Source organism: Lipotes vexillifer, unplaced genomic scaffold (assembly GCF_000442215.2).
Source record: "Lipotes vexillifer unplaced genomic scaffold, Lipotes_vexillifer_v1.1 scaffold935, whole genome shotgun sequence".
NCBI classification, from domain to species: Eukaryota; Metazoa; Chordata; class Mammalia; order Artiodactyla; family Lipotidae; genus Lipotes; species Lipotes vexillifer.
In genome coordinates this window covers 149554-173351 of record NW_006777895.1, presented here as the reverse complement: position 1 = coordinate 173351, position 23798 = coordinate 149554, and the positions used below count along the sequence as shown (strand labels likewise).

Genomic DNA, 23798 nt, shown 5'->3' with positions numbered 1-23798 from the left:
TATACTAGTCCTAATTCTATTCTCTTTTTCTGAGTTCTTTTCAATTTTCCTCCTCCAATGTAATTTAATTTAAAAAACTGTCCCCTTAATACTTAAAAAAAAAGTTTAAATATCGGAAACAAAAATTAACTGGGTTCAAAGGTCATGCCTTAGCATGTTTCTAATAATTAATTATAACAATTTTATTGACAAGGTTAAAGTAAACCTAAAATAAATGGCAAAGGATGTAATTATTCCATTGAACATCTTCATTAAGGATTCTTTTCCCTAAAAAGTTGAAAATAAGGCCAAAACACAATTGGGGCATTGTGACATCTGTAAAATTAAGAGTCAATAAATAATCTTAACTATATTACTATATTTGTTTTACAATACTTAAAAGAATTCAGGAACAGAACCCTTAATTAACTAAATTATGCAAGATGTGACTGCATCTCAAGTGAGGTACAGACAAAACAATATTAACTGTGAATGGTGTTAATCAATGGAAAGTAACATCATGTGATGTCACCTTAAGAACTAAAAAACTATACACTGCAAACTGAGAAGATGCTGGGATAACTGTTTAAGAAAGGTATACAATTTTAAATGGTAAAATGCTTCAGGGCCAGAATGAAGAGGTTTCAGTTCTAATGCTAATAACTGTGACTAGCACTGGCCACCTAGAGAAACGTGGAAAATTCGTGGCTTAGCAAGAGTCCCTGGATAGATTAATGGTACCTGTCATAGCTGGACCTGTAAAGTATATACATCTTTTGAGGGAAGAAGGAAAATGCTGGTATACCTTCCATATTTTTGAACCTTGCTCTAGGTAAATATTAGAGCGCTAGCACAAGGCAACAAATTCCGTTACTGATGGGTATCACAAAGCTAACTTCCCCCAGACTCAGGGTTCTTTCTACTGTGCAAGTTATAGGAGAAACGGCACCCTAAAATACGTGAGTCCCTCTCCTGGAGCTTCAAAGATTTTTAATTAAAGATGAAAGCTATAAGCTCAGAAGAATATGAGAAAGCCAGAAGCAAGAACGGTGCTAGGGCCTCAGCAGTCCCGTTAACAGAAGTGAAATTCCAGATCATAAAATGCTTAGAGAGCAGAAGGGTGTAGGAACAATCATGTTGGCGCAAAGGCATTGAGAACGTTATTAATTCTCATTTACTACGATAGGTTGTAATACTAAAGAGGGCCCAAGGGTGTACATCAGACTCTCTGCGTGGGACCACCCATGAAGTGTTCTTTCCTGGGTTAAATTCCAAAACCATATAAATGTCTGGGTTTTTTGCTTGTTTATCATCATCCCAAGAGGTCTACTGCTTGGGTTTCAAATATGTACTCTAAATACATGATGAGCCAAATGTACTTTTCTTATTTTTATCAATCCATTCTAGGCAGAATGGCTCCATGAAATCATGTACCTCACTTCGTTTTTTTTTTGCGGTACGCGGGCCTCTCACTGTCGTGGCCTCTCCCGTTGTGGAGCACAGGCTCCGAACACGCAGGCTCAGCGGCCATGGCTCACGGGCCCAGCCGCTCCGCGGCACGTGGGATCTTCCCGGACCGGGGCACAAACCCGCGTCCCCTGCATCGGCAGGCGGACTCTCAACCACTGCACCACCAGGGAAGCCCTGTACTTCACTTTGAATTAATCAGTTTGATAAAAAGTTTAGAATATGGTGGTTCATAAATTAGAACATCCAAGAGGACGCCCATAAAACAGCCTTCAAAAAATTTACAAAAAAGAAAAATAAAAGAAGAAAGGTTTCTTTTTGGTAGAATACTGAATATGAAACAAGTCAAAAGGCCAAAAAGGGGCACATGCCTGCCCGCTGCTGTATCCCTCTCACTCATCTCACATCTCTGTCTTCTCTCTGAAGTCTTTTCTTATTCAGTCTCAATTAACTTTTGGTGTCTTTGAAACCAGCTGGTGCAAAGAAAGAAGCTGAAGAAAATCCACCAAGTGAACCATAGTACTGATGCTATTGAGAGCACTGGACAGTAATTTTAGAGAGTACTATTAGGCTACAGTAAATCAGAAGATGAATCATGGCTCAAAAATCATTTAAAGCTACTTTTTTTGTTAGCCAGCTATCAGAAATATTACTGCTTTAAAAATTAAAGGCAGCTCTCTTGCTCACTCTCATTCTCTGAGAATACATTTAGTACCGAGTACAAATTAATTTCCAGTTATTGGGGCATTTAAACGAGTCATTTTTCTAATAAAGACTTTGTTGGCCCTGATGAGACTATATCAGCTTTTAAAGATCTAATTCCTAGGAACTACAAGTTTGCTAAGCATGTGTGAGGCTCAAAGCAGAGAAAGATATTGCTTTTAAGTTGTCTGATTCCTGAGAGAATATTCAAGTACAATCATAAAAAGATCAAAAGAAAATCTAGAAAGCTTGCTAAAGGCTGAGAAGGTGCCTGATATATACACATATGCATGTACATATATACATGTATGTGTATAAACTGTATTAGATTATCAGAAACCATTTTGAAATGTTAAAAATGTAAAGTCAAGAAACAAAAGCAAAGACTACTCACTAACAGAAAAAATATATACCATTAAAAATCAACCTGGCTCAACCACTTCTAGGCAGAAGAGATGCTTTAAGATGCCAAAGTAGATATCTGACAACAAAACATAACAAAAGGCATTAAGTAGTCAATAGCGACTTTCTTTTTCCACCAGACCATCAACCACTGGAGTTCATGACAAGGGACAGAGAGCTGTCTAAACTGCTAACAAAGGGAAAAAGTAGCCAAGTATTCCTCTGGAGAAACTGAGAAAATCACACCTTGAAAAGACTCAATGACAAATCACAAAATGTCAGCCTTACTCAACTCTCTGGACTTAGATGTCATCCTGATTTCAAGACCTGGTTATACTATTCCTATATGCTCTGAAAATCATTTCCATCTGATGTTTAAGTGCTTTAGAAAAGAATCAAGGCCGTACCCTCATTTACAACCCTTGGATAGTTAGAATAATCACATAGCTGGAGGCTCATAAGATCCAAAGGCGAGTCAGTGTCTTTATTCTCATAGTTTCTTAAGTGAATCCTCCATTCGAATTTTTCCTTCATCCATAAACATTCCCACATTCCCTACTTTTACTAACAGTTAAATGAAAATGCTGCTGGTGTAATAAGGGAAATCCTTTTTTGGCCCTTTGAAAACTGATACTAATTTAAGAAGTCACTCTTTGTCTGCCATTAATTAAAATGTACACTACTGGGCTTCCCTGGTGGCGCAGTGGTTGAGAGTCCGCCTGCCGATGCAGGGCACACGGGTTTGTGCCCCGGTCTGGGAAGATCCCACAGGCCGCAGAGCGGCTGGGCCCGTGAGCCATGGCCGCTGAGCCTGCGCGTCCGGAGCCTGTGCTCCGCAATGGGAGAGACCACAACAACAGTGACAAAAAAAAAAAAAAAAAAAATGTACACTACTGAGTTTATCTGCTCAGAGTATAGAAGTCATGTTAGGAAGAAAACTTTCAACACAGAGCTCAAATTAAAACAAAGGCTTTGAACTGTGGATCTGGAGACAGGTACAGTTTGTACTTACACCTCCCCATTTAAAGTACTGCACCTACAGCATGTGGCAAAGAAAAAGTACAGCTGTAACACAGTTGAAGGGATTGCCAAATCCCAAATTTAGCTTTCTATATCAAGGTAACAATTAAATTTTACATTATCCCCTAAAGAGTCTAGCTATTATTTTTTTAAAAGCTCTGTTGAGAAATTAAATTACTGCTTTACATTTGGAAGCACAGGTGACTACAGTTATTGTGGCATTTCATGATTTCCACTGGAACCAAGATCCCTACTGTGTCTTCCTAAACTGGTTGCTATGAATGACTAGATAGTCCAGAATGGACAGTAATTAAATAACTTCACTTCTCTCTCCCAAACAGATAATATCTTTTGAGACCTCAAATTTTATTTGACAGACTTAATTTGGGATAAAATAACTCTAAATATGCAAATTCTCAGTGTCATATAGGGAGGTCTAATAAAATTTTTTAAAGCATTTTTCTAAATGATTTAAGACAATTTTTCCCATACAATGGATTGAGTCAGACACAATTTTTAAAAAGTAATTTGTTTATTTCAGTGATTAACAACTTTCCTTTTCTCCCCCACATGGCTGCATGGCGCAGCTTGTGGGATCCTAGCTCCCCGACCAGGGATCGAACCCTCACCCTCAACAGTGAAAGCGTGGAGTCCTAACTACTGGACCGCCAGGGAAGTCCCAACAACTTTCTTTTTAGTATGAGTGTATTTATGAGAAAAGTATAAATCTTTTTTTTTTCATTTTAATCGAATCAGCCTTTTTCAAGTCCCATGGAAAAATCTCTACTCTTAAAACTTGAGTTCCTACTTTGCTGAATAAGAAAATGAGGAATACTATGTTTTCACCATTAAACTGTTACTATCTGGACATATTTGGACAATTAACAAAAGGAAAGAAGCCGTCTAATTGTTCTTCCTGAAATTAGATCACAGCCATCTCTTTATTACCAGCAAGCCAGGTACACCAGCAGGCTTGCCACTAGCCTAACAAATCAAACTCCCGTTTAAAGACTGGTACTGAGGACCAGAAACACAAATATAGCTCGAATAACTAAGTAAGCTGTAGAGGTAGAAAAAAAAACTTCAGAGCTTTAAAGTTCCAAGAACATATAACTCCATCCCATCCCCTCTCCCTACCCCCTGATGTGAGGTTGTTAATATTCAAATCTGCATAAATTATCCCTTAATTATTTGCAGTTAATATACAACAGTGATTTGCATGCCCCCAAAGTCTCTATTAGCCACTTTGGACAATTATAACAATAGTGAACACCCAGGTATACTACATGTCAGGCAGTGTTCTAAGTGCTTTGGTGCTCTTCAAATGAAAATCAGGAGAATTCTCCATTCAAATTTCTACAAAAGTTATAGGGGACCTTGTTAAAACATCTATTTAGTAAAGACCTATATTTTTATACAACTTGGATTCAGTCAGCTACAAAGCCATTTTTCACTCAAAGATTTTGCTGGATAATTGTATGAAAAATAGAGATATATATTAAGGTTATGCTACTAGATAAATAAAAATAGTGAACAAATTGTTAATTTATTTGGTAAATGAAAAACCTATTTCTAACAAACCACTAAAACAGCAAAATGATAGTTATATCACTTGCTTAACAGGAAATTTTAATGAGCAGACAAAACAAATGCTAATATACTATAAAAAAGAAACAACAGAAATGAAATGGAAAGACACATTGCATATTTTCAGTGTAGCTGTATTTAATGAAGTCCAAAAAACCTTCACTTTTAAAAGTCAGCATGAATTTTTTTAAGTGCAAGAATAATTTTCAGTAAATAGATTATTTGCTACATAATGCCAATACTTTTGGATTTTCTTTGCCGATTTGTTAGTTGAAGTATTACTAAAAAACATAAAAGTATGGGCATTACAAATTCACCTTAAAAGCTAGGCAGTGGCTAGCGTATTTAACAATTTGCAATACTTGTATGAAGGTTGTAAATTTGTTTATAACACCCAAAGTAATTTACAAATGGAATTCTATAAAGATGTGTTTCATCACTCTAAAATGTGACTATCTTTCCCCCCCTGTATGTGTGTTTTAAACTGTTCCAAGTGTATTTACTTAGATCTTAAATAGTTACAGAATCCAGTGATAGGTTGTTATGAAATGTGTCCTCCAAAAACATATGTTTAAGCCCCAACTTCCAGTACCACAGAATGTGACCTTATTTGGAAACAGGGTCACTATAAATATTTAGTCAAGATGAGGTCATGCTGGAGTAGGGTGGGCCCCTAATCCACTAAAACTGGTGTGCTTTTAAGAAGAAAATTTAGATACAGACAAGCATAGAAGGAAGATGATGTGAAGATACATGATGGAAAACAGCCATGTGATGACACAGGCAGAGACTGAAGTGACATATCTACAAGCCAAGAACAACAAGGATTGCTGAGAACTTCCAGAAGTTGGGAAGAGGCAAGGAAGGATTCTCCTCTAGAGCCTTCAGAGAGAATGGCCCTGCCAACACCTTGATTTCAGACTTCTAGCCTCTAGAACTACAAGAAATTAAGTTTCTACTGTTCTAAGCCACCCACTTTTTGGTATGTTGTTACAGAAGCTCTATGAAATTAATTATACGGACCATATATTATAATTAGAATCTACCTGTCCAAAAGAGCATTTTTTTTAAACTAAGGCATAGCTTTGAAGTCAGCAAACCCAGGGTTCAAACACCTATGCAAATCAAAGCCTGTTGTGACCACGGATTTGAGTTTGCTTATTTGTAAAGAAGGGAAAATGAATCCTACCAAACAGTGTATTTCTGAAGATAAATTATATAGAATGTCAATGACACAGAGGCTAAAAATTTTCTCTGTCCACTCTCAAACCCCTCTCCCTGCAATGAGAATGCATTTTAACATATGGTCAGACTCTATTTGGCTAACAATTCAGAAAGTAATATGATAAAAAGAGGACTAATTCAAATATTATTAAATAAATTTTATAATATAATCTGATAACCCTGATAGCGTTACTACTTAGAAATCTCTAAATCTTTACCCTGGGTATATGACCACAGTGCTATGTGATGTGCTGTTTTTCAGAACCTTCTAAAAAGGTAAATGCTACCCTTGCCTATCTAAAAAGGCTCAAAGTAGTTTCAATAACCAGAGAAGGTCAATTCTTAAACAAGTTATCTTTTATACTTTCAAAGATTATTTATTTAATACAAGTCTTCTGATTTTACTAATATTCTTACTAATGTGTAAACTGACCCAAGTTCAGTAATAAACACAAGACTCATATCATTAAAAAGCATCTGTTCAAATGCAAGAACTTTTTATTTCATGTAATAATAACATAAGCAAATAGTAATTAACTTTGGCAAGATTAGTAGAAATAGAAGTATAACTCACAAATATGATAAGCATGTTCCCCTGATGTGTGGATTAGGCAGTAATATGGCCACAATGTTTAGAATCATCTGTCCAAAGACTTTGGAAAAGGTGATCAAAGGCCAGCACCCATGACATGCTGTGGATTAAACCTCATATGAATCTAAGTTTAGTGACTTGGAGAAAGCCTAGAATCAGGTTATATATTCTAATAAAGTAAAATAACTGTAAATTATTCACTACTACCAAAGACAACAGCTAACCTCCAGACTGCTTGAATTCAAGTGGTGAATAACGACTAACATTGAATGCTTACTATGTGTAAAGATAACTTTACATATTTCATTTATTTCCAGCCACGGAATATTCCTAATATATGAGTTTTATACACAAGAAAACTGAATACTAAATTATGGCTAAATATAGTGTATAACTGCCAAATTTTAGAAAGGAGCTGCCAAAGCCACAAAAATATAAATTTGGAAGCTGGCTCTGCTTTACAAGTATTAAAACATTTTAAAGAATAAAAAAGTTTTGAAATCTAATTTAATTTGTGGGAAAAGGTGTTTTCAAAAAGAAATCTTATTTAGTATCAATGCAACACAAACCTGCCTCCGAAGTAGCAAGTTATTTAGAAAGTTAACAATATTATGCTATGGTATCACTTTAAGAAAAAAAACATAACCTGAAAGTAGAATCTAAGAAAATGAAGCTGAAGTGAATGTTCAGACACTGGAAAAGAAGACAGCCTCAAGTACACCTGTACCAGTGAAAACATAAGTTCAGTGTTTCACTGCAGCCTTACCCTATAAGGATAAGCCTGGTACGCATGTTACGTTTTTCCGCACAAATTTGTTTTCTAAAGAGAAGAGGAACTAACAGTTGGTGAACCTCTGCCACATGTGCCTGGCACTTTATTAAGTGGTACATGTTAATTTTTAAATCTGACAGGCCTGGGTTTCAATCTTTGCTCAAATATTTACAAGTGGTGAGATCTTAGGATATTAAATCCGTGACTCAGGTTTCTCTTAGTAAGAGATATTAAGGCAAAAACTACCTCACAGGACTGTCAATGAGAATTATATTATGCAGGTAATAAAATCATCCCAGTTCTTGTCACAAAGTATATGCCTATTAAATATTAAGAAATGATGCTTCAAGGTGCAGTAACTTGTCCGAAGACATATATTTAGAAATGTTAGTTTTGAAAACCCAAAGGCAATAAAACCTATGCTCTCTTAAAAAGTGTTCCAATATTGTTAGCCTTTCCCTCTGTTCCTCCTGCTTCCTCAGCTGGTCTTTTACAGAAGAGAAAACTTATTTCATTGACTCAAGGTACTTAAATGCTGGAAACGACCTTAGAAATCACTAAGCAAAGGAGTAGCAAATTGCTTTCAACAGACAAATCCAACTGATAGCCTCTGCCTGGAATGATAGGTCAAAAAGGAGGCTGGGAGGTGCTGTGATGAAAATTCTGAGAAAGGCAGAAAAGTAAGATAAATCAGTGACAGCCGCCCACGGGCTAAGTGATAGTGGTTGGGAGGTGGGAGGGCAAACACCACAGGTCAACCAAGTGCTACATTCTGCTGCTGCTGTGCGAGCTTAATACGCTCATTAAACTCACTCATTTAATTCTCACTAAACTCAAGGCTCAAGGTCACAAGTTCCAGGCGCACTCTCTACCACCTACTGGGCTCTGCATAAGCATGCCCTCAGCTTCCTTCACTACAGGTCACCCTACTATCCAAAGCATCTCACATTTCTCATACAATATAAAGTTAGCCCATTAGCACCATTCTACCCCTTGATATACTACACATATTTTACAGATTACTTAGAATATTTGTTCTATATCTTGACTAGAACAAGGCAGAGTAATTCTAAGTACATATGAGGTGAAGAGCCCCCTGGGGGGAAAAAAAAGATCTAAGTAGAGGGGAAGAAAAATGTCTGAGCAAAGCTCATGCCAAAATAAACCACTGACTTGCATTAGTCTTTGATGTGCAACCCACATCTAAGTAGTCCTACTAGTAACATTACTCCTAATCCCTGATAAGCTTAATGCTTGCAGTTTTGGTCCCAAAGGGACCCTTTCTATAATCAAAGCATTTAATTACATGATACGTCTAGTAAATCTTTCTTTGAGGTATCCAATAACAAAGTTTCACCTGGGTCAAAAATACTTCCAACAAAACCATCTCATATGTGTCATCCTTCCATCCCTTTCCTGCTGTAATAATTCATTTTTAGATTAACACTTGAATTTAAAACATCTGTGATGGACTTCTCTATTCTTTATTCACCCTCCAATACCAATTACCACAATTAACTGTATACTTTACTGAAACACTAAAAATAATTTTGTATCACTATTTTAAAAAAACGTAAAAAAATCTCAAGTGTATGGTACATTAAATATTTGCATATTTTAACATATCTAAAGTGGTGATATGTGGAAGGTATGTGTGTGTGTGTTGGTGTACAAACATGAATATCTCCCCAGGAGATTCTGTATTTGTAAGTCTGTGGTGACCATCCGCACCCCATATTTTCAAAACGCTCCACAGGTGATTCTTCTGTCACACATTTCCTGGCTGAGAACCACAGAGAAAGTGTATTTCATATAGCTTTCAATACACATGCCCTCATTTTAAGTATGCCCCCAAAGAAAACAATTTGTGCCATTAATTTTAAATTCTGTTTCTAGAAAGTTTTGCTGGATCAAGGTATCCTCTTTTTAATCTCCCATTAAAAAGTGTAGCAACCTGACTTTTTTTTTCAGAAGTAGAAAATGAAATTTTTAGAGCCTACAACTTAAGTTATTTTAAAAGATGGTTCCTATAAAACCGCAGCATCATCAATTAAGGAAACATTTATAATTCTCTGCCACACTGTAATATTTATGATTTCTTACATAATTTTCATTTATTTTGCCTATCTTAAAAATGAATATACACTTGCTCTCCTCTTCTTCATTATGTAAAATATTTAAAGAGTAAAATGTTAATGCTTTTTTTCTTTGAAAGAGTTAAAAGCCCTTAAAACATTTTATTAATATAGCACCCAATAATAACGATGAAGGCACATAAGGTACAACAAAATTATTTTTAATCAAATGTTAAATTTTTTTTCATTAAATGTTGTGCCCATCTAAAATATATACAATGACAAAAAAAAAATCAGAATTTTTCTAAATCACTTACTGAGTAAGGGAATATATATATATATATGGAGTATATATCTATATCAAAGAAACATATATATATATATATATATATATATATACATCAAAGAAATACCATATTTCTTTGATCCTAAGACACATTTTACATTTTGACATTTCTGAATTACAAATGTGTCTTATAATCGCTGGCATGTCATATTGGAAGCATTTAAAAATTTCTGAATGGTGCTTCTTACAATCAATGATAACTTAGATCTGATGAACTAGTGTTTATAAAAAAATACTTTTTCAAATTAAAAGAGGTAACTTTCTTTTTAAATGTAACGAAACTGTCCCATTCCCAAAACATCCCCAAATTTGTGAAGAATGGCCAATAAATTTGGTGAAGCAACTAAATTACCAGAACAAAAGCAACTGCTCTGGTAAGAATGTAATAGTTTAAATAATAAACAAATTGTATTAATTAAATATTATATGAAGTCATTTCCAGAGTTTTAAACAAATAATTTTATACTATTCCATCTTCCAATGCTTTCTAAGTATTCTGCACAGCCTACACATTGAAATAAAATTAAAACAAAGGAACATTCCACCTATGATATGCTGTAGATAAAGATTACCTTGCTTTAAAATAAGTTTCTATCTACAATATAAAATGATCAAAGTACAGTATATGCATTCATGCTAAGAACAGAAGCCAATGTTTAATGAAATGTTTAAACACATTAAAAAAATTAGAAATTAATGTCTATTAATGCTGCATCTACTAATACCACACTAAGTCCTATCATTCTCTCTCTCTAACACATCACAAATCAAAACACTATGTGACCTCCTGTCTAATGTAATTATTGCCCACAGCACTTCAACTGTTTTATTATAAAAGTATTTAGGTACTCCTTGCGTATTTCTAACTGCTAGCATTCTAGTGACAGCAGTACTGTGATCAAAAGCGTCAAAAATGTGATAGGTCTTATGTCAAACTTAGCAAAGTAAGACAATTAACTTTTCTCTCCACCGTTTAAAAAAAAATAGTGAACGTAAATATCAATTTTGGAAATTCAGTATGAGGATGAATAATATCCTTTCACTCAAACATTACACAACAATACAAGGATAAAGTGAGCCTAACTACACATAATTATTTTTCAGCTGTTTTAATTAAGAGTGTCACACATTTCCAAGATGGGTTTCTAGGAGACAGTACTGACAACTGATTAGGTAACTTCCACCACCAGAATCATCAAACCAGTGCAATACTTGTACACATTTTGTTTTCAAGTTTGCACCTGAAGGCCCAAGGGTGATAAAAAACTTGGGATCAAAAGTCACTGAAAAGTCTCACTTTCTTTTTTATTGCTACTTAATCCAAGTGAATGTCACTTAATTTTGATAATGATAAATGTAACTAAAGTAGTTTGAGAGAAATCCCAGTTAATATAATTTCCTTAAGGACAAGGCTAAATCTTGCCAGAACATTAAAACTTTGTACCAATGTCACAGTTTTTCCCATTACCCCAAGGAAATGATCTGAAACAAACTCGAAATTATTGGACTGAATTCAATTACTCTAGAAATAAACACTAAACTCCCCCTCTCATCCACTTTTCCAATAAACAAAACAAATAACGTACTATTTCTATTTCAGAACCTACAAGAAGAAAAGACTTTATTTTTGGCGAGAATCCTTAAAGATCTATAGATCATCAGAGGGAAGCAAAAACCACCCAACGTTCAATGGCTGGTGTACTCCATCATTTCTTCTGGTGCGGGGTGGGGTGGGGGGCTTGACAAATGTAACTTAAGAATTTTAGGTAAATAGAACAAATGAGGAATTACTGGAATAGGAGACAAAGCAACTGTTCATGGGACCAAATGAAAGCCATCATTAGAAACGGGAAAACACCAATGGTTTTATATATATGTGTATATATGTAAAACCCAAAGGAGAAACAAACAGCAAATAAATGAAAAGCAAAAGCAAAAACATAATAATAATAAATAAAACAGGAAACTTATCCCCAATTTTTCTGCTACTCAGTTTACCTTGGAGGCTAATCTGAACAGCATTATGCAGAGCCTACAAAACACATGACGGACACATTGTTTCTGGTATACAAGTTAATGTTTTAAAATCCACCAACACTACTCTACATTTTGTGCAACTGAGAAATTCACTTTAGGCAAGTGACCAGTAAGTACTTCAGTATAAGCACTACCTATGCAGAATAGCAAGTAGTGTGAAACAAAGCAATGCAAGCATTTACGTGGAATTCAGCTTGATGCTAAATCTGGCTTCATGCTTAACTGTATTAAAAGAGAACGGCCAAACTGCCAATGTATTTCTTTACAATATTTCTTATTTTACCATCATAAAGGCTAAGAGCTGTAACTATGAGCAATGTCAATTAGCCAAATTTCTCTTATTTTCTATCCAGTTTTAAAGAATATTTTATTATCTAAACTACCAACTTTCTATTTTTCTCTGTAGGTGCATGAAAATAGACGTACAGAGAAGGAAAACTCTACGTATGACTTATGCAATAAATATACACAGATATTACACACATACTAATGAGACTGCATGATTTTTATATCAAAGTACATGCTTTTTTCAACCACATGGTTCTTTGTTGTTGTTATTACGAGTAATAGAAAAATTCTGCAACAACTAAGCACATGCTGCTAATGATCCATGGTTTTAAGAATCTGTAGGTTAAAAAAATACAATTCCTAGAACACTGTTATCAAACAAATAAGTTTTATTGGCATCTAAAAACAAAATTCACCCAACATTGAAACGTAGTTTAATATTTATGTTGTTTTCTTTTTTCTTTTTTACTCACTGCAGTATGAGGAACAAATCACAAACACTTACTTTGGAGAAACAGAGACCATAGTGTAGATTTTACAAAATCACTTTTTAAAATCTCTGTATTGTGCTCCTCAAATATCTAGAGCCAGTCTTTGCATAAAATATCACAGCTTTGTCTATTACCTTAAAATTCTGCAGCAGCCTAAAGATATGGATAAGATATACCACCATCTGCTATTCTGAAATATATCTATTACCATATCCAACCTAATGGTAGAGTATCTAAAAAAATTCTTTCTTCCATAGGAAGTCTCTGACAAGCTGTTATTCATTTCCTTGAAGTTAAAAGAATCTGGGGGCAACATTTATATTTTATCAGAAAAATAAAAAAATGTTTACCTACCATGTTCATATTAAGAACAATGTCTATACAAGTCAGTTGTACAATTATTTTAAGAGAAAGGTGAACATGAACATCAGATTAACTTAATTCTGGCAGACAAAAGTGAACAACTATGGTCCAGTCAGCCATTAATCTATTACAGAGAGATGACAACTTTACAAAATGTATCTTTTACCTACTGAGTGATGATTATGTCCCCTCAGTTTCTGTGCTTTCTACCACTGGTTCACTCTCTATATCAGCAACTGTGTCACTCTTCTCCTTGTTTAGTTCACTCGAAGATGTCAGTTTTTCATAAAGTTCAGGATCACTCTGTGCTGGTAAAGGTGGTGGCTGAGCATGTCTCTCGGTATTTTCACCATTAACCTGAGGCACATTATCACCTTTTCGTTGAGAAGTGGCCCCTTCAAAAAAATCAAAAACCCGAGCATGAGGAGGGGGGACCCAGGTGTTTTGAATTCTATCTCGTCCAAAACGACTTCCATTAATTTCTCTGCAGAAATCAAAATCTCTGTCATCCCTATCCCTTTGCCTCTCCCAGGGTCTTCTGCGGTCATCAAAATCTCTGTGAACTTCTTGTCCAAATCCTCTGTTCCAAGGACCACTTCTAGGATCAAACCGATAGTTTCCAGACCGAAATCTACCTCTTTCTTCATGTAAGCCTTTTGGACCACCATAGACAGGCAGAACCCGATGCTCTCTCTCATCAAAATCTCTATGCCCCCAGGGCTTCTCTGGAGTAAAGCCAAAGTGGTCTCTTCGACCAAGATGATCTATGCCTGGCCTCACAAGATTCTCTCTAATATCTACAGGAGGTCGTCCAAAATGATCTCTACCGTCTAATGGAGGCCTTCCAGGACCTTCTCTTGGATCTACAGGCCGTCCAACCACATCCCTAACATCCACCGGGGGAGGTCTACTAATGGTTTCCCTGGTTTCTATGGGAGGAAACCGGTAATCTCTATCTCCTTCCTGTTGAATGTTATCATTCCCAAGTGGTATCCTTTTTTCTGGATTAGCAACATTGTCTACACTTTGTCTTCCAGGAACTAGAAAAGGTCTTTCAGGTGGACTAAAAATATCTCCTGGAGCAAAAGGACCACGGGGTGGTGGATGAAGAGCTGAATCAAGCACCGCTGGGGGAGGGAGTCCCCGCTGAGGTGGAATTCCAGGCTGCATTAAAGGGAATCTTGGTCCAGGTGTCTGTGGTATTAGTCCTGGACGAATGTCTAACATTGGCATTGCAGGCATCCTTTGATTAGAAAGATTTAAAGGGGGTAAATTTTGAGGCCCAGCTGGTGGCTGTGTTCCCAAAAGTCCAGAAGTATTTGGAACACTGGGTGGCTGTACTCCTATAAGTCCGGAATTGTTAGGTATATTTGGGGGTAGCATGCCCAGAAGTCCAGAACTACTTGACACACTTGGTGGCTGTATTCCCAAAATTCCAGAGTTATTTAGAATATTTGGTGGCTGGGCTCCAATAATCCCAGAACTATTGGAAACATTAGATGGCCGGACTCCAAGAATTTCATTATTACTTGATACATTTGGTCTTTGGACTCCCAGAATTCCAGAATTGTTCGTCACATTTGGCGGCTGTCCTCCTAAAATCGCAGAGCCACCTGAAACATCATTTGGAATCACTAAAATGGAAAGGAGAAAAATAACACAAACAATCATTCTGGTGTGAAAAGGAAACTATGTTTATAATTATTAATGCTACAATTTCCAGCAGTTAGCTTAATCAGCTACTTGTATCCCCCCAAGAATCCACAGGTACACTAGGTATTAAAAAATTAAAGCTAAAATTAATACCATATGTAGTGAAATTTAAATATTAAAACATAAGTGGGGCTGCTACTTAAAATCTTTACATGAAATCTTTTTAAGTTAAACAAAAATATCAGGTTTTATACTGATTCTCCACCTTTAACAAAAGTCTTTCTAAAGTACAAACAATTCTTAATATACTAACAGTGGTGCCATAAAAAAAGGACTTTGATTCTGCAGATCCTAGGGGCAGGACAGGAATAAAGACGCAGACGCAGAGAAGGACTTGAGGACACCGGGAAGGGGAAGGGTTAGCTGGGACGAAATGAGAGAGTGGCACGGACATATATACACTACCGAATGTAAAACAGATAGCTAGTGGGAAGCAGCCACATAGCACAGGGAGATCAGCTTGGTGCTTTGTGACCACCTAGAGGGGTGGGATAGGGAGGGTGGGAGGGAGACGCAAGAGGGAGGAGATATGGGGATATATGTATATGTATAGCTGATTCACTTTGTTATAAAGCAGAAACTAACACACCACTGTAAAGCACTTATACTCCAAGATGTCAAAGAAAAAAAAAAAAAAAGATGTATAGTGTAGCCAAAAGAACACTGAGCTTGCAGGTTTCAAACAACTAAAGAAGAGAGTTTAATTCCTGGCTCTGCTATTCAAAGCCTGTGTGTGGCATCATGCAAGTAAATAAACCGCTTTACGGTTGCAGGAAGGAAAAAAAAAAAAAAAGGACTCGCTGCTTTCAAAACTGTATTCATCTTCTAGACCTAGCTGGATATCTGGTAGTAGTTACTTATAACTAATATTTGTTTGTTTTAATCTTTCTGTAAGTATACATATTTTGTGCAATCTTATTTTGATAACACATTAAAACAGTTCCAACAGGCCAAAAACAGAAGGAGAAGGAGTCTTAATGGAAAGGTGTCAAAATCTATACTATCCTGGAGAGAATGCCAAATTTGTGTTTAACAGGAATTTTAGGAGATAAATGTTTTACACATTCATGGCACCTAAGAATTAAACACCAATACAGAGAAGTAGTGATTATGATTTAGCTATACGTATTTCTGGGGATTTCTTTTTTCTTTTTACCTGATCTGGTGTTTTCACCAGAAGAAATCTGGTGGTCTATAAGATGAGGTACTTTTTCTTCAGGCTCTGCTTGTTTAGTTGGAGGATTAAAAACACTTCCAGCTGGCAGAGTGGAAGTAGCAAGACTGCTGGCAACAGAACCACCTGGCAAAACAAGGCTACCAAATCCAACATCTTTCACAGTTTCTGGAGTCATAGATAATGGCGGCTGCACTAAAGCTGTTTAAAGAAGGAGAATATATATTTCAGATTTAATTAGCTAATCAATTCATGTGCTAGGTAAAAATATTAAGTATGACCAACACTGGTCTTGCCAAAGTTTTAAATGACTTCCTATCCTCTTTCCCCAATTATTTGGTAAGACTGCTCAGTTAACATGACATATGTGAATTCTCTTCTGGTCCCTTTATTTCGTTTATAATGAAAACTAACTTCTGGCAGCTTGAGTGTTTCACTTAATGGCATCTCTGTATCACCTAGCACATTATATAATAACTGATGCTCAAAATAACAAATGAGTCATCCTGAAGAAGCTAAATTATATTTAGAAAGCTTCATTTTTCAAAAATAGGGAAAAACAACAATTTTTAGAAATATTTTCAAGAGAAATGTTTAGCAAAATAAGGATCCATACTTAAGAACAAAATCCCAGCAATTAAAAAAAAATCATTATTTTTCAAGGATGCCTGTATGGGAGTATCTAAATATAGAGAAATGAGGGCTTCCCAGGTGGCGCAGTGGTTGAGAGTCCGTCTCCCGATGCAGGAGACGCGGGTTCGTGCCCCGGTCCGGGAAGATCCCACATGCCGCGGAGCAGCTGGGCCCGTGAGCCATGGCCGCTGAGCCTGCGCGTCCGGAGCCTGTGCTCCGCAACGGGAGAGGCCACAGCAGTGAGGGGCCCGCGTACCACACAAAAAAAAAAAAAAAAAAAAAAAAAATATATATAGAGAAATGATTGGTGAAAACCAACAAATATGAGAGTGAAAATTGCCCAATCCCGTTGAAACTGTAAGTACTAGCGTCTTTACATTCACTACTTTTTGTCAAATGAGGTAGGAAACTCATCAGATGAGAACTACAAATAAAAAGGTAAAACCATTTCCTTTTTATAAAGATATAAAAAAGGCATAAAGAACGGGTAGAAAAACTCTTCTGTATATGTCACCTATATGTTAAAAAACTAAGCTAGAGGAGTATAAAAACCACAAACAGAATTTCTAGTCAAATTTATTTCACAACACTACTAAATCATGTACTTTGGGATTTTAGAAACTTTTATCCTCACATTTAACTCTGGACTACCTAGACAAACTGTTAGCACAGAACAGAGCTGTAAAATAGGGATAAAAATCAACCGGGATCATGTATGGGAATTATGAGAATTAGATAGGACAGTGTGAACAATTAGGGGAGCAGGTGGCACACAGTGGTGTTTCTCGTTCTCCTTTAACTGACCCCCGGTTTTCCAAAATGAACAGTGTAAGGAGAAACAACTGGGAGGGAGGCTCTAAGTAAGGTGAGTCTCTGTGAATGGTGAATTCAGAAACGGCTTCTGAACACTTTTCTAATTTTCAGAAGGAATAAACAATTCTTCCTAATTAACCAACAGTAACACAAAAAGGATCCTAATGTTGTCTAAACACTGAAGGAGAGAAAAGAGTTTAAAAATGTAAGAAAAGTGGGTTATAACACCAAAACGTAAAGCTCTGTATCATATACACTCTCTTTACAATAAAGTCCTTTGGTCTAGTATTAGGTCAAAAAGCTCTCAAAAACTGATGCAGTCATCTCAAAAGAATAGAGAAGTAACATGAAAGGCTCTTACTGTCCAAAAATGAACAAACTGAACTTCAAAAAGAAAGGTGAATGCAACCACTTGGAAGTAAAAATCCATTAATCCATAAACACTACTAAAAGTGAAGGAGAAAAAAGTAGAGGGAAGGGAGTGGAGAAGGAGAAATAAGAGAAATCCTCCCCAACCTTCAGTCACTGGATATCACAGGTAATATCCATAGAACTCATTACTCTGAAAAACTGCACTTACAGGGAAGAATTTACCATCTCCTATACAACTGTACTTCAAGGTAACTAAATACTACTAGTTGATAAGAGAAAGTTTTTCTTTACAGAAAAAATCCTTGCTAAGAAATGTGGAAGGAATTACAAAATTCGGAAGGTCACCACTTTGCAACTAATGAAAAGCAGATTCAGCAATAATAATCAAAAGATGAAACCATCTGATGAAAATTTGAAGGGCAACTTTTTTTAAATGACCAGGTCCCACTATCTGAATGCTCTGATCCATTATGACATCATTAAAAGTGGGACGGGCTTCCCTGGTGGCGCAGTGGTTGAGAGTCCGCCTGCTGATGCAGGGGACACGGGTTCGTGCCCCGGTCCGGGAAGATCCCACATTGCCGTGGAGTGGCTGGGCCCATGAGCCATGGCTGCTGGGCCTGCGCGTCCAGAGCCTGTGCTCCACAACAGGAGAGGCCACTGCGCAGGAGAGTACCACAAAAAAAATAAATAAATAAAAAGTGGGACAAGAAGGCACTGCATGGCTCCTGATGTGATATAATATCAAGTCCACAGCACCCCACTTGTTAAGTATTCTTACCAAAAAAGTTGAAGCATATTCTATACAAGCCTATGGTGCTAAAAACTTTCTATTTGCAGGAGATTCAAGGAAGATACCACAAAGAAGCAAAAAAACCAAACCCATTATTTGGGATCTTGCATACAGAAGTGAACTGCTTTTCAACAAGTCAAAGACATGAAGCATTTTTAAAAAGCGGGGTGTGGGTGGGGCTGCTCTAGATTAAGACATTTTATACAGAAAACAAGAAACACAAATTTGATACAACAGAGCAAAGGTGAACTGTCATATGATACTGTTAATTTGTTAGAAATCATTTAACCCCCAAAATGCATTTGTCTGAAAACTTCCATGATAAAAAAATTAACAATAATTCACAAAAATGAGAACCAACACATTATCACTATCATAAAGAAAGAAAATTCTTAAAGTAGAAAACTCACATGTTGGTACTACTGGTGGAATAGTAGGTGGTGGTACAACAGGTGGTGGAACTGGAGGTGGCATGAAACCTACATGGGGGAAAAAAAAAGACCAAAAATAAAATAACAAAAAGTGTTACTTTCTTTTAAATCTAAGATTCCAACAGCTATAAATGAAATCCTACATTCTTAAAAGTCATTACTAACCTCATATTTATGAATATATTTTCCATTTAAAAAATTACTTTTATATACACTACCTTATTTGATCCTTCCTAAGCTAAGGAAAGCATAGAGATCCCTATCATGAGCATATACTACTTAATTTACTTGGCATGCTCTATGATGCTGTAAAATCAATGATTAAGTCAAGCCAGGCAACGTGTTTATATGTTAGCATGGTGACTGTATGGGAAGTTAAACATTGTATTTCAAGCGGCTGATATCATTATATGCAATAATGTCATCTGTAAAATGTGCTATTGTACTTCTCTGATGTATATGCTGTTTACCCACTATATCAGAATACTTTTATTAACCTTGGATGTTACTATATTTTATTTTGAGCACTGAAACAAATCTCAATAAAAAATAAGTAAGAAATAAATTTAATATTGGCTGTTTTATGATTTTAAATATCATATGATCAAACTATAAACCTGCTTCCCTGCATTTTTAAAATATGGAGCTACAATTCCAATAGAAAATAGTGGCTAAGAATAACGGGAAAAAAAGATATGTGATTTTCAACAAATGAATGCTAGATAAAGACTCTATAAAATCCATGTGGTATGGTTTTTGGAAAAATCATTAAAAAATACCTTCTGAGAAAAAATTTTAATTTTCAATCACAAATACAGATTTGTGATTGAAGATATTTGATGAGTAGTTTTCCAATATTTAAAATATTAAAAGATAAAGTTCTTATTAAAATCAGCATCAATTTCAAATTATGTATTTTTTTTTTTTTTTTTTTTTTTTTTGTGGTACGTGGGCCTCTCGCTGCCACGGCCTCTCCCGTTGCGGAGCACAGGCTCTGGACGCACAGGCCCAGCGGCCATGGCTCACGGGCCCAGCCGCTCCGCGGCATGTGGGATCCTCCCGGACCGGGGCACGAACCCGTGTCCCCTGCATTGGCAGGCGGACTCCCAACCACTGCGCCACCAGGGAAGCCCTCAAATTATGTATTAAACTGTAATTTAAATAATTTACATTACATGACAAATTACAACCATTTTCAGACAATGAATTTACTCTTTGGCCTTGTTGACAGTTTTTAGGAACTCTATTCATTGACTAAGAACTTAAATTACAGAAGTCAATTCAGTAATTCTTTTCTATAGTACACAAATAATTCATGAAGTTCAAAAACAATAGTTTTGAAAAACAACATATATCGTTTGATCCCTTGTATTATCTCTCCTTTATTTGTCTAAACCTTCCACGATCTAATACGAAAAGCTCTATCTCTAACCTATGTCAGCAATTATTTATATTTAATTGATATGTGTTAAGTAACCTATAGTTTTTACCTAGAAACAATGATTCAAGGAACTTCTGTTTATCTATCATTTATTAGGTCAAAAAAAGTATTATGAATTCAATTAGCATTTTAAGATATACTATAATTTCTAATGTCAAAATGGAAATCTAATGATTTTTAGGAGGACTAATCTATATAATTTAATGCATACTTTCTGATGAATGGGTGATAACTATAGAGAACTTTTATATAAAAACTTCAACATAAATTTTAAATTAACTTAAGGCATTTCAATGATTTCAAAGGATTCCATTCCTTTTCTGTCAGTGCTTCTTAAAGTGTGGTCCAGCAACAATACGCATCAGCTGCGAACTTGTTCGCAACAGAACTGTCCTGCCCCACCTCGGTTCCACTGACTCAAAAGGAGGCTGGGCCAGCAACCTGTGCTTTAACATGCCCTCCAAGTGATTCGCATGGAAGCTATGGTTTGAGAATCACTGCTCTACAGCATTTAAACCAGGAAAAAGAACATTTTAAATGATATTCTAAATAGAGTTGAAACGATAAGATGAAACTTTCTTACCAGGAGGTGGTTGTGAAGGGTTAAAACTTGCGCGGAGAAAAGGCGGTGGAGGAATTGGACTGAATCCAGGAGGAGGAACTGGCATTGACACAGGAAATGCTGGTGGGACTAAACTAACTGCAGGCACTGCTGGAGCTACTGGAATCTTTTGTGGATAGAAAATAAAAAGTCCATGTATCATTTTATCCATCTGCAACGATTACATCTTAGGACAACCAAAGATAAATTATTTGTTTCTTTTATAGGAAAGTAACAAATATCATTATATTAAGTTGTTTTGGGTTTTTTTTCCTTCCTTTTTGTATTCTTGTAAGTGAACTTACTTGAGGTAAAAGCAAGACAGTATTTTTCAACAAACAGTATATGTAGAGATTGTGAAATCTACCTTACATTCAAGTGATGTAAAGATGTGGGCACCTACTTCAACAGTGAATACCATGCTCAATTTTACAATGCCATCTCCTACTAAGTTTATAATACCTAGCTATATTATGCGATCTAATCACCATTAGGAAGCATGTCACTAACAGCTTTAAAATGGCTTGAATTTCTCATTAATTTGTTTTCTACTCCTAATCATAAATTCTTTTACTCATCCTAGGTACAACAATTCCCAAATATTTATCTTATTATGGCATGGCTGTACCCCTCTCCTAAAGCTCACACTGTATCAATGGTCTATTCAACATCTCAACTTTGCTGTCTAGAAAGACACTTCAAACTTAACACGCATAAAACTGAACTCCCAACTGTCCTTCCCAAACCACACTTCCACAGTCTTTTTCATTCTCAGATAATGGTAACTCCATCTTTCCAATTTCTCAGACCAAAAACCTTGCCTCTGCTCTTCCTCACAACTCAAATCTAACCACGCGCACTGGCCACACCATGACAATACACCTCGGATCTGACGACTTCTCGTTGCCTTCACTGCCATCAGTCCAGTCTGAGCCACCATCATCTCTCACCTGGATTGCTGCAACTTTTAACTGGTCTCTTTGCTTTTATCAATGCCCACTATTCTAATCTCAAAATAGTTGCCAGTGCAATCCTTTAAAACTCTAAGCCAGCCTGAGTCACTCCTTTCTTCAAAGTCCTCTAATGGCTCCCCATCTCAGAGTGAAAACCAAAGTCCCCCTAGAGGTCTCACTTTCACTAAGTTGCCTCTCACTCACTTTATTCTTGTCTGCTTGTTATTCCAGGAACACACGAAACATGCTCCTGGCTGCAGGCCTTTGCACTGGCTGTTCCCTCTGCCTCTAACGCTTTCTTCAGGTAGCCACATGACTACTTGCCTCAGCAACTTTAAGTTGTGGCTCAAATGTCTTGTTCTCAATTAAGTCTACCTCACCAAATTTATTTAAAATTTTAAACACCTACCTAGGAACTCTTGATGACCCTTGTACTACCTTCTCCCCTCCACAGTATCTTATAAACTTATTAATTTTATATTTTCTGTCTCCCCTATTGAGAACAAACTCTCCGTAAGGGAAGGGATTTGTGTTTGTTTTTTTTTTCCCACTGATGTATCTCTATTCCAGGTGCCTAGAACAGTGAATGTCACAGAGCAGGCAATCAATAAATATTTGTTCAATAAATAAACATTTAAATATGAATTACACTTTTTCTAAAAGGAAAATTTCAAAAATGCTTATATTTAATATTAATATATTTTGGACAATTTCTTCCAAGTTTTCTGAAGTAAAGATGTGAGTAAAAACAAAACTGTAAAACAACACATTAAACAATAAAAAAACACCCAGCACTAACCTGTAACATAGCAACAGGTGGAGGGAAAACCTCTGCCTGGGTTGTGACCACTGTCTCCTTTTCAACTGGAGGTGGGCTCTGAGTTGTCTGGACCGTCTCTTTAACGGGTTCTGAGCTTTTCACACTTTCCCACTCTAAACAAAATATTTGAAATTGATTTCCTCTGGATAGGTGCAATTTTTCATTTTATATGTACACATTTATTTCACGTCTGAATAGTCCTTCATCTACCTTGGCACATCCTTAAGATGTGTCCACAGCTGCCGGTGCCAACCTATTTGGTTCTGCTGAGATAAATCTGATTAGGGTACTAAGGAGTTCAAAGCAGCATGACATGAGGCACAAATCAAAGACACTAAAATATTCAGTCTAGAGAAAACACTTAAAAGGGATATAACAGATACGTATCTCAAAGGCTGTCTGATTTAAGACAAACCAACCTTATTCTATATTTTGTCACAAGGTATAAGGGGAAAACAACAAGTATTAACCCAGTACAGAAAGATCTTTCTGAAAATACAGAAAAATGCAAAAATAGAACAAAGAGGCTCCAATGGTTCCTCCAGAGGTTCGCCTCCCTTAAAGCTCAGTCATGAGAATGACTAGTAAGACTACATGACTTCGCCCCTCTGCACCTCTCTGACTTCATCTCCTACTACTCACTCCTCACTATGCTCAAGCCATACTGGTCTCACGACTTTCTAACAGACTTGGCGCTTGCTGTTCTCTC

At 36.3% G+C, this 23798-nt stretch overlaps 2 protein-coding genes across 5 annotated transcripts in view; both read right to left on the bottom strand.

Moving 5' to 3' along the window:
- The window catches only part of TIAM2 (TIAM Rac1 associated GEF 2), a 363703-nt gene extending 349488 nt beyond the window's left edge, over positions 1 to 14215 (bottom strand). The window contains exon 1 of the mRNA XM_007451339.1: positions 13516 to 14215. The gene's annotated coding sequence lies outside the window, so the exon portion shown is untranslated. The remainder of the gene's footprint in view (positions 1 to 13515) is intronic.
- SCAF8 (SR-related CTD associated factor 8) overlaps positions 12863 to 23798 on the bottom strand; it is an 81315-nt gene continuing 70379 nt past the window's right edge. For all 4 annotated transcript variants that reach the window (XM_007451346.1, XM_007451345.1, XM_007451343.1 and 1 more), the window contains 5 exons: positions 23069 to 23202; positions 21299 to 21443; positions 19254 to 19322; positions 16215 to 16433; positions 12863 to 14979 (listed from right to left, as the gene is read on the bottom strand). In XM_007451346.1, the coding sequence (XP_007451408.1) occupies positions 13526 to 14979; positions 16215 to 16433; positions 19254 to 19322; positions 21299 to 21443; positions 23069 to 23202 (2021 nt within the window). In that variant the 3' untranslated portion in view covers positions 12863 to 13525. The remainder of the gene's footprint in view (positions 14980 to 16214; positions 16434 to 19253; positions 19323 to 21298; positions 21444 to 23068; positions 23203 to 23798) is intronic.